The sequence below is a fragment of the Eulemur rufifrons genome, chromosome 10 (assembly GCF_041146395.1).
Source record: "Eulemur rufifrons isolate Redbay chromosome 10, OSU_ERuf_1, whole genome shotgun sequence".
Lineage (NCBI taxonomy): Eukaryota > Metazoa > Chordata > Mammalia > Primates > Lemuridae > Eulemur > Eulemur rufifrons.
This window is the reverse complement of record NC_090992.1, coordinates 28,199,372-28,217,763: the sequence shown is the minus strand read 5'-3', so window position 1 is coordinate 28,217,763 and position 18,392 is coordinate 28,199,372. Positions and strand designations below refer to the sequence as shown.

At 51.9% G+C, this 18,392-nt stretch overlaps 1 protein-coding gene across 1 annotated transcript in view; it reads left to right on the top strand.

Annotated features, from left to right (window-relative positions):
• The window catches only part of GALNT10 (polypeptide N-acetylgalactosaminyltransferase 10), a 184,086-nt gene that overhangs the window by 146,430 nt on the left and 19,264 nt on the right, over positions 1-18,392 (top strand). Inside the window, exons 5-7 of the mRNA XM_069483903.1 lie at positions 2,515-2,700; positions 6,628-6,811; positions 12,075-12,192. Coding sequence (XP_069340004.1) covers positions 2,515-2,700; positions 6,628-6,811; positions 12,075-12,192 — 488 coding nt within the window. The remainder of the gene's footprint in view (positions 1-2,514; positions 2,701-6,627; positions 6,812-12,074; positions 12,193-18,392) is intronic.

Here is an 18,392-nt window from a genome sequence, read left to right as displayed (position 1 = left end):
CCCTGTCCAAGCGGGGCCCTCAATGATTAGAGCCGGACGGGGTGATATTTCTCCTCTGATGGGAGTAGCGGTGTGTGGTAGAGGAGATTATCTCATTCTCGTCATAATGACCTACTAGTTGAACCCAGCCAAGGAGGAGCGGTGGTCACAGACAATGACTATGGATTTTTTTCTTTTTTTGAAGACACTGTTCCTGCCTGAATTGTGGCATATTTGGAGCATGATCGTGCCTCTTGCTATCTTGTCTTGTCGCCCAAGAAAGTCTCTTTTGGAAAGATTTAGTCCCTCAATTAGGGCAAATTGATTTCTGCTTTCTCCAGAGTCACTGTTCCACAGAGAAGTGGGAAAGGGCGAGGGGGAGCCGTATTAATCTCTGTGCACAAGCAGGAAGAGACCTGGAGTGTTTTTGAGACTTCTGGCCTCCGCTTGCATGTGCGTAGATCATCTTTTCTCTGTATTTTAATTTCTCCAACCTACAAGGTGCCAGGCAGCGTGACACAAAACACACTTCATCTCAAATAAGTTGCTGGTGGCGTAAATCGATGTGAAGAGGGCAGTGTTTCTCTAAAAGTGTGCCAGCACAACAGTGATTTTAAGCCGTAACTAAAATAACTTCAGGTGGTTCAGAGACTTTGCACTAAGCGAGGCTGGACCATATAGACCGAGAGCCTTTGCTTTTCAGTTCTCTTGCCTTTGTCCTGATTACCTAAATGGAGCACGTCAGTTGGTTTTCCACAGCACCCTTCTTGGTAAAAAGAGAGCAGACCTTAAGTTCACAGTCTTGGGGAGGCAGGAGTATCCGACAAAAATCTAAGAACATTGTTTAATTTTTACTTATTGGGTATTTTTACTTATTAGCTCTTCATTATAAATGATACCAATTTTCCATTTATGGTAAGTGTTTAAAGTTTCCTTTTAAAATAAATTTAATTTTAAAAAGTTAGTTGATTTACAAAAAAAAAACTGGCCAAGTGTGGTGGCTCACCACGCCTGTAATCCTAGCACTCTGGGAGGCCGAGGCGGGAGGATCGTTTGAGGTCAGGAGTTTGGGACCAGCCTGAGCAAGAGCGAGACCCTGTCTCTACTAAAAATAGAAAAAATTAGCCAGGTGTGGCTATGTGCACCTGTAGTCCCAGCTACTCAGGAGGCTGAGGCAGGAGGATCACTTGAGCCCAGGAGTTTGAGGTTGCTGTGAGCTAGGCTGACGCCATGGCACTCTAGCCTGGGCAACAAGCGTGAGATTCTGTCTCAAAAAATAAATAAAATAAAAAAATAAACCTAAGCAAATTGTAGTAAAGAAGGTGGATGTCACAAAAATCATGACGGTAGTGTAAGATTGTCAGAGGCTGGGGAAACACACCCCGAAGGGGAAACCATTGTGTTACCGTGTTTCCACAGCAGACCCAGTCATTTACTGGCTGTATGTCTAATCTCTGTGCCCTTTATTTCTTTTTCTTACCAATTGCACTGGATAGGAATTCTAGTACAATCTTGAAGAGAAGTTGTGAAAGTGTGCAGCCTTTCTCCTGGTCATAGGAGGAAAACATTCAACATTTCATCATTAAGTATGATGTAAACTATAGGTTTCTTTTGTAGCCATTCTGGAGTCTTCATAAAGGACCCTAACCCTGATTAAAATCAGAGACACCAACGGTGAGGCTGGGACTTTAGTAGAAAGAAGCTGCCTTTGGTATTTATTCAAAGCAGCTTTTCTGGGCACGGGGCAGAAGTCCAAGCTGCATTAGAATAAGCAAGGAGAGGAGTTTGTTGCCGTTATGTGATGAGGACATGGAGGAGTCAGGCACAGGGGCGCCTGTGGAATCCAAATGTCATCAAGACAGTGTCGCTATCTCTAGACTCTCATTGGCTTCAGTTTCAGCGGATTCTCCCTACCGTCTCTCATCACCTCATTTTGCCAAAGATGTCACCAGCAGCTCCAGACTTATGGCCAAGCAACTAGCAACTCCAGCGAAAAGGAAGGGCCTCATTTTTCAATAGTTCCGAAAAACATTCTCAGGACTCATTCTCTGGACCAACTCGGGTCCCATGGCCATCCCTGAGCCAATCACTGTGGCCGAGGGAATGGACTGCCCTGATTGGTCAGGCCTGCGGCACAGGCTCCTCCCCTGAACCAGGACATGGGGTCAGCCCCACCCAGGGCTGATGGACTGAGAAGGGGAGGGCCGGTGTCCCAAAATCAAGATGCTGTTACCAGAGAGTGAGGGAATGGGTCCCCACCAGGCATAAACCACAAATGTCCACACCCTTGGACAGGTCTCTGTGTTCCAGGTCTGAACACTCTCTCTGGACCTCTTTCAGCCTTAATGTCCCCATCTGTAGTACCCAGGTGCTGATCCCTGCCTTTCGTGGCCCTGTCTGAAAGGTCCAATGAGGCAGTGTACAGGGAAGCCGTGTCTAGACTGTAAAGTGCAGTGCACACGTAAGGGAGGAGCCATAACAATGATTACTAAGCAACTGTTCTTTTCCGTCTCTCGTCTCCTGTGTCCCTCACAGAGCACCTGAAGAAGCCACTTGAAGACTACATGGCTCTTTTCCCCAGTGTGAGGATTCTCCGAACCAAGAAACGGGAAGGGCTAATCAGGACCCGAATGCTGGGGGCCTCCGTGGCAACCGGGGATGTCATCACATTCTTGGATTCACACTGCGAAGCCAATGTCAACTGGCTTCCCCCCTTGCTAGGTAAGGGGGCCCCCCCCACCCCACTTCAAGGGAGGCGGCCTGGAAGGAGCCAGCCACCACCAGCCCCAGTCCGCTACGGGGAGTCACTCACAAGGGTTCCCTTGCCTTCTTAAGATGCACCCAGCCAAGTGCCATGAGGGGTTCGAAGTCCAGGTGTGCTCAAAGAGACCTTTAAAGTCCAGCCAGTCCTATCCCTTCATTCACAGACAAGGAAGCTGAGACTCAGAGAAGGGAAGTGATTTGCCCAAAGTCACACACCACTTTAGTGTCCAGGGACATGCCTGCTTCCCTCAGATTACTTTAAGTTCTGCTGGAAAGCGAGCCAAGGCTGTCTACTGCTAAGAGCCAGGCTGTGGGAGGGCATCATGTCAGCTTGCAATAGTTGCCATTTACTGCACCGCTACTGTGAGCCAGGCGGGTTACAAGCATTGTGTCTGTTCTTCACAGAACCACACAAGGTCAAAAGTATCCCCTTTCTGTAGTAAAAGAGACTGAGGTTCAGAAATACTGAGTGACTCGCTGGTCCCCTTGGGCTGTAAGTTCAAAGTCACCATCTGTCAGGCTCCAAAGTCTATTCTCTTCCATAATTCCACACGGGCTCCGTAGATTCACTTCCTCTTAGACAAGAGTTGCTGAAAGATACCAGGGAAGGGCTATGGACAGAGGGCAGCATGATCCAGGAGCCATCCCCGCAGCCTGGGGACAGGAGGGAGACGGGAGGATCAGAGGCCGGGTGTGAGGCACCTGGTAGCTGGCTGAGGAAAGAGGCTGGAATTTTGAGGAGTTCAGTTTTGATGGAGGCAGTGGGCTGGCGCTGACAGGCGGACGTTGAAGAGGAAATGTCCTTTGAGACCAGGAGTCAGGTGAGGGACAGGACCAGGGCTAGAAGCAGAGTAGGGAAGAGTTTTCACTCTAGAGAGAAAAATGAGTGTCTCGGGAATGGATCGGGAAGCGGTCCATCACAGAAGGCTTCGGGAGCAAAGTTCAGGGGAAACTGGAGCGTGCATCAGCATCACCACCTGAAAGACTTGTTAAAACATGAGTGCTCCCTCCCCGCCTCCCAAATTTCTGATCCAGGAGGCCGGAGTGGGGCCTGACAAGTTGCACTTCTAACCAGCTCTCGGCAGTGGCAGTGCTGCTGGTCCAGGGACCACAGTTTGAGGAGCACTGGTCAGGGAATGCCACCACTGCGGGGTGAGGACAGAAAGCAAAACCCACCCCATCAACAGGGTGTTCCAGCAAGTCCGCAACACAGGGCAGCGGGAACCGTCACGATCAGATTCTCCAAGGGTCCAGGGTCTTGCTGGGTCAGGGAAAGGATATAACCCAGAATTTCTGGGAAACTGTTTATTTAATTAAACCAAGAGATATCCTGCATCTGCCTCTCCTTACTGAAAGAGAAAAAGAAAAGAAAAAAGCCTCCCCATAAATCGCCTAATTTACAGTCCTGCAGGAAGAGCCCATTTGTAGGGTCATTCAGCGACTCATAAAGAGAATGAAGTGGAGGGGCCTGCAGCCTCGCTTGTAGTCTAAATAGCCCTTAACTCTGTTTCTATGGAAATATATGAGGGCAATTTTCATAATCTGCAGACATTCATGGAAGAAACATCCCCCGTTCTTTTTTTTTTCCTTCCTTTTCTAATAGAAATGTGAGCCAGTGGTGTAGATTTGAAAGTCTGTCCCTGCTAATAGAAGCAGCTGACAGACCGCATCATAGCTTTTGTCTGGGAAGCCATTAACACCTCCATGCATAGCTCACTCTGCCTCCCTCCGAGAGCACACATTTCTGAGCCCGAGAAGGACTCAGCCCCCCAATGGAAAGTCACTGTTGATATCATTTCCTTCATCATCATCATGATCATCATGGCTCTATTAGGCCCTTAGTGCTTTAGGCCACATTAACATTTGAATTTGGCCATCACGTGGTGAGGCGGGCAGGCCGGGCATTACTATCTACGTTTGGCATCTGAGAAAACCCACAGGCAAAGAGAACAAGGGAGACGCTCAACCTTCCAACTCCTGCTTCTGAGCGTCCTTCGGTGATCCCGGCACAGAGTGGCGCTGAGTGCTGGTCACGTGCCAAGGTGGCAAGAAGCAGCTTGCTCCGATGTCCCACAGCCCTCAGGAGACCCCATTTTGTCGGCAAGGAAACCAAGGCTCAGAGACATCAGATGATCTTATCCAAGGCTCTACTGCTAATAGGTGACAACACCAGGATTGAATTCGGGCGTCCCGTCCCCAACTGAGCACAGCACCATGGACCGCTGTCTTCTGAGGCTGCCTTGACCTCATAACGCCCACGGTGAGCCAGCAGCCAGAAGAGCACTGTGGCCTCAGCCTCCTTGGAAGTGAAATCCCCTGAATGGCCGTGAATAACTAGGAATGGAGACCCTTCTCCAGGTCTTTCCCTGGAAAAGATTCTTAAGCTTCACTAAGAACCCCCAGGGAGCCTCTCCACAAGGCAAATCCAAGCCAACCCCAGACATTCTGATTCAGTGGGCCTGGGCTGGGGGTGGGCCTGGGAGTTTTTAAGCACACCCCGGGTGCGTCTGGCACTGGTGGCCCTCGGTCTGCACTTGGGGGTATACGGCCCAAAACAGCGTTTCTCAAGCTTTTTAAGCATGTGCCTCTGCAAGAAATACATCGGACATCTCAATCCAGTACACAAATGCACACAGTCATGCAGTGTGACTGAAACCTGTTTCCTAAAAGAGTTATCACCTGTCACAGTATCCCTTACCACCTGGAATGCAGCCTGATATTTAGTATTCTTTTCTGGTTCATCACACACACACGCGCACACACACACTCCCATGACCCACCTCTGGATCATGTCTTGCAGATTAGAAAAAGGCAAAAAGGCTGCTTCCTCTCCTGAAAGACAGTTGTACTATAGCTTGATGACACTGGGCCCCAGGCAGCTCCTGGCCTGCCCTGGCCCTACCTGGCTCCCCATTCCAAGTCTTGAACTTGACCCCGGGCCGAAAGCAGCCAGGCTCCTCAGCACAGCCACTTGCCCCCGTGGCAGACTGTCTGCCCCAGTAGCTCACTGGCACCCCTGGCGGCAGTCAGGGCTTCGTGGCAGGAGGAGGAAGGAATCACAAATGGAAGCCGGAATTCTGTTGGTAGGTTGGGTAGAGAGTGAGTTTTATAGAATCAGCTTCTCCCAGGCCTGAGGGGACCATAAAGCCATCTAGGTCAAGGCTCCCATTTGCCTGTGAATCACCTAGCCTGTCACATTCCTGCAGGACGGTGGTCGCCAGGCTCTTCTTGCATACGGTCTTGGGGACCTCACAACTTCCTGGGACAGTCCATTCCCTCTTCCACAGCTCGAATGCTGGAAAAATTGAACTGCACTCTCGAAAGGAGGGCCATTTGCTCACCGACCTCAGCCCAGGGTGCCAGTGAGCTATCAGCGGCAGACAGTCTGCCGTGAGGGCAGGTGCTGGGGAGCCTGCTGCCTGGGGCCATGAGCCAAGTTCAGGGCTTGGAATGGGGGGCCTGGCAGGGCTGGAACAGGGGCCTTCCTGGAAGGAAATCAGTCTCTTTCCAGAGCAGTGCTGATCATTAACAGACACCTGTGCTAAGCACGTTCAAACATTATGGTATCCAGTCCTCATAACGACCTATGAGGCAGAGCCTCTTCTTATCCTGTTTCATAGAGGAGAATACTGGGGTTTGGAGACATTATTTGCACAGCTCCCCCAAGGCCCCACTGAGGATGGCGGAACTGGGATGGGAGCCCTGGTTTCACGTTCTTGCCCCGAGCTTACACTCTCCCTTCCTGTCCACGGATTCTCAAACTCGAGTGTTCAGAGACATCACCCAGGGAACATGTTAAAAATGCAAGTAAGCTGCAGAATGCAGCGTGCACTTGGCGCTCCCCCTGCCCTGCCTCACCTAACGGGCATCTCTTGGCTTCTTCAGACCGTATCGCGCGGAACCGCAAGACCATTGTGTGCCCCATGATCGACGTGATTGACCACGACGACTTTCGGTACGAGACGCAGGCGGGGGATGCCATGCGGGGCGCCTTTGACTGGGAGATGTACTACAAGCGGATCCCGATCCCCCCAGAACTGCAGAAAGCTGACCCTAGCGACCCATTTGAGTAAGTAAGAACAGCCCAGCTCAAGGCCCCACCCCAACACACATAAAACTCAGGACCACCTTCTCCGCCAAAAGTCTAGCGCAGAGGGTGCAGCTTCCCTGCCCCGCTCAGTACCAAGTGTCGCCAACCAGAAGCACCACCTCTCCCAGCTTGTCACAGAGCCTCAGCTCATGGACCACCAGGCTGGTCGCCTCCACCTTACCCACCTCTGTGCAGTCTGCCAGGATTGCCAGCAGGGGTGAGGAGAGCTTCTCATGCCCTCTTCCTCAAACCTGTCACCCAGTCGTAACCATCGTCATCACCGGCTGCTGGCACAGTGCTGAGCACATCCCACCCTAACCCAATTTAACCCCCAACAACCATATTATTGGTTCATAGAAACACCAAAAATTATTACCCATGTTTTCCAAATGGGGACACCAATGCTCCTAGAAGCTAAGTAACTTGCCCGGGTCACACGGCTAGTAAGTGGCAAAGGCTGGGAGCAGCACAGGTCTGTCTGCCTCTGCGGCCAGAGTTCCCATCGTTCTGTTGTACCCTCAGAAGTATTGGGGAGGTGACAGCTTGTTTGTGGGCGGGTTGGGGGGCACTGGACTCACGGCATCCTAGACCACGAAGGCTGGAAGGAACTGTGAATGCAAATGAACGACCCTGAGCCCCCAGGGGAAGGAGGCGCTTGCCCTGAGGTACACAGTGAGTTCGTAGCTAAGCCAGCAGTAGAGGCCAGCCCCTTTCCCGTGCTCCGAACTCTGGAAGGATGTTCTCTTCCGCAGCAGGCTCGCCCTCCCGCAGCTGCCTGTGAGCCGTTCCAGCCCTCCTGCCAGAGGTGTGGAAAAGATCTGTGGGTACAAAGCCCAAGTCCAGGCTCTCCTGCTGTGTTAGTTTCCTATGGCCACTGTGATAAATTACCACAAACTCAGTGGCTTAAAACAACACAAATGCATTCTCTTAAAATTCTGGAGGTCAGAAGTCTGAGATGAGTCTTCCTGAGCTAAAATCACAGTGTCGGCAGGGCTGCGTCCCCTCTGGATGCTCTGGGGGAGAATCCATTTCCTTGCCCTCCCCTGCTTCTAGAGGATGCTCACGTCTTTGGCTCATGGCCTCTTCCTCCGTCTTTAAAGCCAGAAGTGTAGCATCCTCAAATCTGTGTGTGTGTGTGTGTGTGTGTGTGTGTGTCTCTCTCTCTCTCGCCACCCCCCCCACACACACACACCCTCTGCTGCCATCGTCGCATCTGCTTCTCTGACTCTCCTGCCTCCCTTTACTCATAAGCCCTTGTGATGACACCGATTGCGTGTGAGCACGTTGGGCTCACCAGGATAACAACCCAGCCCGAGATCCTTACCCTTAATCCCATCTGCAGAGTCCCTTTTGCGTGTGCAGTAACACATTCATAGGTTCCAGGGACTAGGACCCTGACATCCTTGGGGGGCCAGTCCTCCCTCACACAGTTTAGCCCCCGTGGACCCCTGCTTCCCTGTGCCTTACCCTCCCCATCTGGCAAGCAGGGCTGCTGGCAGCTCAGCCATTTCCGTGGGTACAGCACACACCCAGGGTCCCCCAGGGGAGCCCCTGACACCGCGGGCCCCAGGGAAGGCTGAGGCGGGAAGAGCTGGGCTTCTCGGAGAACGTGCGAAGTGGCCAGGATGATGGCGCAGCCTGAGCCAAGGGTGGAGGGCAGGAGCAGGTCCCGTGTCACCTGCAGCAGGTCAGAGGCCTGTGGTTTCCTCCTGACCTCCTGTATCTTAAACGCCGTCAGTCACTGCTGTGAGACCCCTTCCTAGTCCAAAGACACGATTCAGCCGGGACCACAGCGTGCACTCAGCCCCCACCCTCCGTGGCCTCAGAGTCGACCCTCAGCTGACCTACATCCCTGGAGAGCGATAGTAGTAACAGGAGTGACTGTTGATAACACTCAGCCTGTGTCACGAAGCACTTGCTACTGACATCGTTGTGCATGATCCTCACGACAGCGTCCTCAGGAGTGAGTAGAGCTGTCCCCATTTGACCGATGCAGACGCTGTGCTTCAGACAGGAAACGAGACTCACCCGAGATGACACGACAGCAGGAGCTGAGGTTGGAATGGGCTGCTCCAGAAATGGGATTTCCAGGGTAGCCAGGGGGTAGTCAGAACGCCCTTTATTGTGCGAACCTTTGCAATAAGCAGACGCACTGGCCCTGGATTCGACAGGTTCTTAAGGATGGGTCTTGGCCCGTCTGTCGGCCTCACTGCGTGATAGGAAAGGGTAAGCCAGCTCATGCCGCTGGCCGGTAGCAGAGGCCCAGCCAGTGTCCTCCGGGCCTCCGTGTCCTCATCGGGACACTGAAGTGGCAGGCCTCACCCTAGAGCAGTGGCTGTCAATCTTGGCCGCACAGTGGCATCATCTGGGGAGCTTGCGAACAATGCCAGGCCGCCCTCCAGACTAGCTACGCCAGGCTCCGGGTGTGGGATGCGGGGATCACTGTTTGTGAAAGCTCCCAGGTGACGCCGCTGTGTGGCCAGGGTTGAGAGCCCCTGGCCTAGATGCTTTCTGAGAGACTCTCCAGCCTTTGTATCCCAGTTCCTTCCAGAAGTCTCTCTTCTGTATTGTAGCTGGACAAAACCCTGGGGAGCGGCCCATAGAGAAATCCTGGTCATTTTCCGCACACCTCCCCACCGTGCCCAGCAAGTGGGCAATCTGCAGGCACAGCGTGCTGTAACGATGTTTCAAAGACTTGGGTTTCAATCACAGACCCCAGTTTGAAGCACAGCTCATCCACTTAGTAACTGCATGCCCTTGAGCAGATTATGCAGCATTTCTGAATTGCTAATTTCTCCACTGGAAAAGGGGGCTAGCCATAGAGCACTGTGAAAACTAGAGATTGTGTTGGGAGTGTTAGGGGCACACACTGGACCCTGGGCATTGTCACCAGTATTGCTAAACACAGTGGAAAACAGGACAGGCTGAAGGAGAGGCCTCTCTCTGAGGGCAAAGCCTCGAGCACCCCAAACGCCTTAAGGTGAATATCCTGCCTGTTCCTCACAGCTCTCGGCCCCTGCCACTGGCTTCCACCCAGGCTGGTTTCCACGTGCAGAGCCTTGGGTTTGGTTTCCCATGAAGCACTGAGTTAGAAACACTCTCGGCCTCTCCAAGCAGTACAATTGCAGCTACAGCCAAAAATCCCCACAATCTTCACAAGACAAAGGGGAGTCAATACTAATGACACCTTATTTTCTTATAGTACTAGAAACTTGTAGAAATATACTAGCAACATAGGACAGGAAGCATAGCTACACCTCTACTGTGTAGATGGAGAATCAGGCTCAGAGAGGCTTAATCAAAATCATCCAACATAATATGCAAGCCACGTATGTAATTTTGTTTTTGTAAAAAAAGGTAAACAGTTAAAATTCGTTTTAATGTTTTATTTAAACCAGTATGTCCAAAATGTGATCATTTTAACATGTAACCAACACTTTAAAATTACTGATGAGTTCTTCCGTCCTCTTTTCTTCCTACTAAGTCTCGGAGGTGCGGTGTGTATCTCACACTCACAGCACATCTCAGTTCTGACCAGTCCCATTTCGAGTACTCAGTTGTCACCTGTGGCCAGCGGCCACCATGCTGGGCAGCACAGGGTTAATGGTTGAACACTACATCTCAGTCACACAGAAGAGGGGGGCAGTTCTGAGTTTCTAGTCCCCTGTCCTTTTCATGCATCAGTTGCTTCTGGACTGTTCCTTCCTGACAGGAGGCAGCATATTGTATTGGCAAGGGGCGTGGACTGTGGCTCGGATTAAAGATTGGGAGCCCAGCAGTGCTGCTTAGTAGCCGAGAGGCCTCCAGCGAGTTCCTGTCTGCACCCCAGCTGCAGGGAAGTGGGAGCGCCGCTCAGGAGGCCTGCCGCAGGAGGTCGAGGGGAGGACTGAATTCGTTTCATTAATAAATAGTTCAATACAGCACCTGGCATGTTCGAGCCCTCAGCAAACATTCAAGGGCCTCCCTTTTTGAAGGAGTCCCTGCCTGTGCCGCAAAGGCTCTTCTGCTAGGAAGGCTTGGGCAGCTGGTGGGTTAACTGAGGTCTTTTAAATCAGCCCACTTGCCATGAGCTTGCGGCTCCCCGGGCCGGGAGTGGAGGTTGCTGCCGGAGTGCTTTGCTTTGGGTGTTTGGAGACTTCCAGCGGAGCCAGACAAGGACGCAGCCACTCTCTGATAGATTGTCACACAGCAAAGGCAGGTTGGCCCCTAGCAGGTGGCGGCCTCGTGTGAGGCAGCCCCTAGGACTTAGCACGATGCCATGCTGACTCCCTGTTCCCCATGGGTACCACGTGATTTGTCCTCTCTGCACCCTTGTTTATGCTGTTTTCTCCTCCCGGTCCTTTCCCTCCCCCAGTTACACTTTGCACAGACCCACTCAAATGCCACCTCCTCCGAGCACCCTCCCTTGCCCCAGCTCCCTGCTCAGCCCCGAAAGCTGGAAGCAGACAGGCTCCTTTCACATTTCTGTAGTGCTCTGTACCTCCCAGAGGCCCTTACTGCACCCCACCTGCCCTTCTGGATCCTTCCGTCCCAAGGTGGCTGCCCCCGAAGGTCTCTGCTTTACCTCAAAATTCTCAATATTCTTCCAGCACCCGTGTGCACCTGGCACTCAGTGAACACACTAATAAGAGAATGAGTGAACGGAGTGGACCTCCTCTCCCAGTTCAGCTGAAAGAACAGAGACTGTGGCTCCTATAAACATCACAGCAGAGCAGATGTCCATGCTGGGCTTGCTAAGTAACAGTCATCAAAGGAGCATGTTTGCAAACACGGACTCCGAGCTCCACCCCCCAGAGATTGTCTCAGGAGGTCTGAGGCAGGCCACCAGCGGGATGTGGTTTCCCCCTCTGAGAGATTCTACAGCGTAGACAGGCTCGGAGAGACCTGACTCAGACCGTTCAGTGGAAGGACTAAAGATATACGTGTATATGATGCAACGACCAGGCCCCAGGGGGAAAGATGTGCTGTGATTTCATTTCACAAGTATTCTTAGGTGTTAATCATACACAGGAACTTGGGATCCATTTGGTTAAAACGCAGCACTTGTGAAGGGAAGTAGTGGGCGAAAAGGAGGAGAGCCTGGGGCCTCGCTCAGAAGGGCTTGGGTTCCCTGGTAGACACGTGGGCTGTGTTCACAGGGCAGCACGGACGCCGTCACTGGGGGAACAGCGTTGTCAGGCTGCGCAAAGCGCACACGGCCAGGACATCTGCATCATCACACCACGTTCTTCTTCTCTGACAGGTCTCCCGTGATGGCCGGTGGACTGTTCGCCGTGGATCGGAAGTGGTTCTGGGAGCTGGGCGGGTACGACTCAGGCTTGGAGATCTGGGGAGGGGAGCAGTATGAAATCTCGTTCAAGGTAAGCCAGCTCTTCAGAAACCCCCTTCTCCTCGGCACAGCCCCCTGGGCACCTGTCCTGGCAGGTGCCTGCCTAGTGAAGGGGAGGCAAGTAGAGCTCAGACCAAGGCCCCACACAGTTGGAAATAACAGGACCAGGGTCTGAACCCAGGTCTACCTGACCCCAAAGTGCATGCTCTGATCCGCTACGTTTCATGGGCTTCTGCTGGGACATCAGAAAAGCAGTTGGGAGGAAAACTAGCCTAAGAAGTTGGCTGCAGTCTCTCACCCTTTCTTCTCAGTTTTTGCCTCTTCCCTGGGGTTATTCCTAATTTACTTAGATATTCTGCAACCTCTTAGCAAATCAAATTAATAGCAGTCTAAGTCAGAAACAGCAAATCAGTTTTCTCTCCCAGCCAACTCTGATCCATGGGTAGGGGCTGCCCAGGTCTGAGTTGATAAGCTTGGATGCAGCCTCAGAATACTTATCAGAAAGAGTAGTACTTGACTAGTGATGTCTGCCATGGGTGCAGCTTTGGTGGGTGATGGCACATATGTCATTCATTTAGTATCCCCAGCCCATGCAGTCTGGTTTTCCAAATGTAACACCCTCATGAGTACAGTGAAATCACACACACGAGGAATCAGAAGAGGTTTAACTTCACAGTTCTCCAATCTGTCAGTTAAACAAGCTTGACTTATGAAGTAGTCTTCCAAGTTTGTTCCCAGAATAGACACATCTGAGTTGTGAGTTCCTACCAGAACGTAAACTTCAATAGGAGAGGGATCTTTCTGCGTTTGACTCACGGCTGTGTTCCAAGTACCTAAAAGATCGCCTGAAATGGAAATGGCACTTGATGAATATTTGCTGGTTGAATAAATACTCAGAGCAGGTGTGTCACTGGGCAGAATCAGCCTCCAAGCCCCTAACTGGCCCCTGGGTCTAGATGTCCCCCTTCAGAAGTCCCATCCGTGGAGAACAGTGAATGGAGAAAGATACGCCCAAAGGAATTTCTAAGCCCAAAATGATTTCATTCATTCTGTGTGTTTCAAAGACCCATCCACGGATGCCCGCCGGCACTTACAGCAGAACAAATGGCATTTTTCTCCACTCAGTTTGTTTACAAAGGACTTGGTAATGAAGCCATATTGGAAGTCTCTCATCCGGGAGGGGAGAGGAGGCTGGTTTGTGTTTCCGTTTGATCCAATTATGTCCGTCACTCTCCAGAGGAAATGAGACGGTGTAATGAGGGAGGCTCCCGTGGTCTGGAAAGGAGGCTTTTCTCCCTTGGCGTCCTCTCTCCTGGCTTTGGGCAGGCGGGTTCCCAGAGCCAGCGACAGCCCATCTGCCAGCGCATTGTCCCCCAGGCCCCTGCGGAAAGCCGGACGCAGGCGGAGGGGAACAGGCCGGCCCATTCATCTGCTGGCGGCGCCTCCCTGGATTACAGGGGTTCTCTTTCAGCCAGAGCCGGGCATTGACCAAGGGCCAGATTCCCTCTGATTAATCTCTGCTAAATCCCTTTTCTTCTTGGTGACAGAGAGAAGAGATGGTCTGAAAGGCATAAGTGTATTTTCAGAAATTAAGATAAATCGATATCAGGGCTGAGGGATAAATAATTTGACTCTGTTTCCAGACCAGGCTGTCTATCCTGATGGGAAAACCCTAGAAACGATGTTCCAACAGCTCTGACATTTCTAGAAGAGTCACTGATTCTTTCTCTTTTCCTTCCTCCTGCCATCTCTCTGTCTCTCTCTGTGTGTGTCTCTCTCTCAGCAAAGTTCTCCTGTGTAGAGGTCAGAATCTTCCCAGTTCTAGAGGTTGGACAAGTCTTTAACCCCACAGCCCGGCCTCCAGCTAGCTTGACAAGCCAGCCGCTGGCTGTCCCCACCCCATCCCCCTTTTCCTCTTGGCCCATTGCATTAGTCTGGATTCTTGGTTACCAGTGACCAAAACCCTAGTCAATCTAACTTAAGCAAAAAACGAGAACCGATGACGCCCACCCAACTGAAATTCCAGGGCAGATCCTACAGGCCTGGCCGGATGCAGGACTGACCCTTCTCACAGGCTCAGTCTCTCTGTCCCCTGGCTCTGCTTTCGTCTGGGCTGGCCTCCCCCTCGGGCGGGCTTCCTTTCATGGAGAGCCCCAGCAGCCCCGTGGAAAGGAAGTTGCTCTTTCCCCTCATCCTGTAGAAGTCCCACGTGGAGCCTTCACTGGCCTGCTGGTCCCTTGCAGCATTCTGATTGGTCAGCTGCAGTCACATGTCCATGGAGCCAGGAGGGTGGGGATGGAATGGTTTCCCTAAGGAGAGTCCTCTGAGTAGAGGCACGAAGCCTCAGGGGAGGCTGGGGTTTGCTTTGCTCCATACTGAGCCAGGAGCTGCAAGCCCAGCGCTCCTCTCCTTCCACCTGGTGGGCGGGTGGATGGAGAAGGGTGTGTCCAGTCTAGAGAGAGGCCTTTGTAACAGGAAGGGCCCAGAGCTCAGGACCAGCCCCAAAGGGGGTCAAGTTGCTGCCTAGGAGGGAGAAATGATTTCCAAAAGCCAGCCCAAGTGGCAGAGGGAGATCCAGGGCCACCATCCAAGCCCCTGCACGGCACTGCCTTTCCCTGTCCTCTTCCCTGCCCCTTCCAGCGCCCTCTGTCTTGGACAGCATCACTGCCAGGAACGTGGTGCTCATTCCTTCCTTCCCTGGGTTACCCAAGGATGCTGGGAACATGCTCTGCTACGTGTGGCATTTTCCTCTGGGGGCCACGTATGCCGAGCCTTCCAAGAGCCGTCTGCCGGGAACAGGGGAGGCATGCTGCTCCTGACCCTCAGCGAGCCATTTGAAAGTCCGTGAGTGTTTCTGTCCGTGGGAGCCTGCCTCTCCTGCCGTCCTCCGAGAAGATGGCTCAAAGGCCTGAGGGTCACCTGTCCACACATTATTACCTGACCAGCACACACCTGTCTCTTCATGCTTTGGCTCTTTTATCATTAAAAATGGCAGTAATAATAGCTTCTTCAAGAGTTTATTGTAAGAACTAAATGGGATGATAAATTTATTTGGCCTGGAGCCAGACAAAAAGGAGACACATTATATGGTAGCTGTTGTGATCATGACCCTCGTGTTAGGCAGGGCGGTAGAACAGCATGGGACTAAGTACATGGGCTTCGGAATCAAACTGCCTGGTTCTGTTGGAGGCTCCATCAGCTAGCTGCTGTGTGACCTTGAGAAAGTGACTTAACCTCTCTGGACTTACCTTCTTCATCTGATTTAGGGGTTAGAATAATTCTTCACAGTGTGGTTGTGAGCATGATATTAGTCGAGAGATATTAAAAGCTTAGCTCTGCCTGGCACATAATAAATGGTTGGTAAATGGTAGCTGTTAATGTCAGCATCGTTGCGGCCGTCGTGATGGGGCTGTGGCTGCGGGAAGATGAGTGGTAAGAGCTTTGAGGCTGGCAAGACAGAGGCCAAAGGCTTTGGCTTCAGGCCCAGTTCTGGAACAAACTCAGTGAGACCTTGGTCCCATCTGTCCTTTCTGCTGAACTTTTATTTCCTCATCTACAAAGAGACATTAATAATTCCAAATTCACAGGGCTGTTGGGAGATACATCCACCTGAGGGAGGTTGTCACTACTCCAGCATGCAGTGGCTCTCAAAGTGTGGCTCGTGGACAAGCAGCTTTAGCATCACCTGGGAGCTTGTTAGAAATGCAAATGTCGGGCTCCACCCCGGGCCGCTGAGTCAGCCGCTGCCTGTGCAGCCCAGCCAGCTGGGTGTTAACAAGCCCTCAGGTGATTCTGATGCTCAGCCAAGGCTGAAAATCGCAGCTGTAATGAATAGGTGGGGTCTCGCACAGAGAAGGCGCTCAGCCTCGGGTGTGGGAGGACAGAGTAAATGGGCAGGTTGCTTGGCAGGTTGGCCAACAGGTTCCAACACATTAAGCTTTCAAGGCTGAATATCACTGGGTCCACCCTTGGCAGGTGGTTTCTGTTCCATTTCTTCCCGCAGAGCTTTAGAGAAAAGCTGACCGATGACCAGGTCATATGTGAATGAATGAATGAATGAATGAGTTAATTAATGTTTGTATTGGGCTGCAGTGGTCATGGAAAGAAAAACACATGTGCTCCCCGGGGCAGAGAAGTGAGTGCCTTGCAGCCGGTGCCCAGCAGCCCAGGGTGTGCGGAGAGGGTGGGAGGTGACAGGAACAGGGGACAGAGGGCCTTGATTGCAAGCCAAGGGGGACCCCTCTGTTCTGCTGTTAGGGACCTTTGAGGAAGCCCACGATGGCGTCAGGACCAGGCCCCTAGGGAGATTAGGCCAGGAAGGCGAAGTCTCCACGGAGCTCTCAGATCTGCCTAGTTCTGGGGGACCCAAACCCAGATTCCGTCCTGGGTTCTGCCATTGATGAGCTGAGGAACTGGGGAGGGTACTTGACCTCAGTAGACCTCAGTTTCCTCCGGGGTGAGAGGGTGTGACAGTACCTCCCTCCCTGGGTTACTGTAAGATTGCTGTATTCCAAATATGAGTCAAAACCTCACGCCAGGTCACCACCCACCTGTTGTCGGGGGAGTGGGTAACTATAAACACTTAGGGACATTGTTGAAATAGTCAAATATTGATTAATTTAGATATACATATGCTTAAAACCAAATTTTATAAAAATACTATGTGAATTTAGAAGTAAATTAAAATAGTTTTTAAAGTAAAATTGTTCTTTCCTGCTCTTTTTTACCAACTGCATCTAGGAGCCAACATAAACATCCAAAACTAGCGTGACTGAGGTTGTCACTTCATGCTGGTTGTACTTCCTGAAACAGTATGTTCTTTTGCAAAACGAACTAATACTTTCAACGCAGCATGAAGTTCTTTTCAGAGGGGAACTGTGTGGCATTCATGCAGTGCCCATTAGGGACAGGTGCCACGTGTCCACCTGACCCCTTGTGGATAGCTCACAGTGTCCTTCGAGCTTCTGCATTACCTCATTTTAGCCTCTCCACACCCCTAGGAGGCAAGTAGTAATTTTTCCCATTTTGCAGATGAGAAAACTGAGGCTTTCAGGCTTACAAAACTTGCTTGAGAGCCTAGATCAGACCTCAGTTCTGGCTAACTCTAGGACCAAGCTTACCCTGTGTGCCTCCTAAGTACCCAGTTAGTGGCAATTATTAGCATATTTCCCCCCAAGTGCAACTGATTAGGGTGTGAACTTCACAGGGGTCCCCTGCAGAGAAGCCAACAGCGAAGACAGGTCTTTGCCCTGCCTGTAAGCAGGGCGGGTGCCGTGGGGTTCCTGGTTGGCTTCCAGGCAGCCCTTCCTTGGCAGAGAGAGGTTCGCTGCAGCCTTTGCCTGCCCACTGCCCCTCCGCGGACGGGCCCTTCTGCCTCGCGCTCTCTCTCTCTCTCTCTCCCTCTCCCTTTGGGTCCCATTGTGTTTTCCTGATGCACATCACTCGTCTCTTTCCTCAGTTTAGGAGATAAGAGCAAGTAATTGTCTTTTATAGACACTGTAATGAAGCCTGTCATCACACAAAAGAAGTTTGCTAATAAAGTAAATCAAAGCAGCCATGAACATGAATGGGGAGCCGGCTTTCACAATCAGATTCGTGCTCGCTAGAGGCACCCGCAGGGGGAGTGTAAGGGCACCAAGGCACGAGCTGCCAGGCTGTTTGGGAGCTCCTGGTGGTGGACTCGCAGGGCTTCCAGGGCAGAGAGCTGCATCCCCCTGTGCGGGAGGGAGTTAGGGAGGGGGCAGGGCAGGGAGAAAGCTGACACCAGACAACACGAGGAGAGGGACTGAAAAAATGTCATCTCAGCGGCCTGTGTTTGTTCCTGTCTCAAACAGGATGGGTTCTGGTCAAATGTGGACCGGCTGCTGCCAGCCTGGCCACTCCCTTCTCTCTGCCACCAGCTGAGCCCCCTTCCTGCCCGGTGGGTGAGAGGACAATCCCTTTGGGTGGCCAGGTCCCAAAGGGTATATGGTGACTCTGCCCCCCCATCCCCACCTGGCCCTGGCTTTCTCCTGATCAGTTGCAGGTTTTGCCAACAAGTCAGTGAAGAACAACTATTTCCTCTCTCTGAGCCTCAGTTTCTCCATTTGGGAAATCAGGCCATAGAATAGAAAACATGATGGTGTTGGGCAAAAGGGCCAATGCTGTGTAATTTCAAGGTGGTGGCATTTCTCATCCTTTCACAAGCAGAAAGGACTAACATTCGTCAGGTTCTCCAGGAGCCAGGCATGG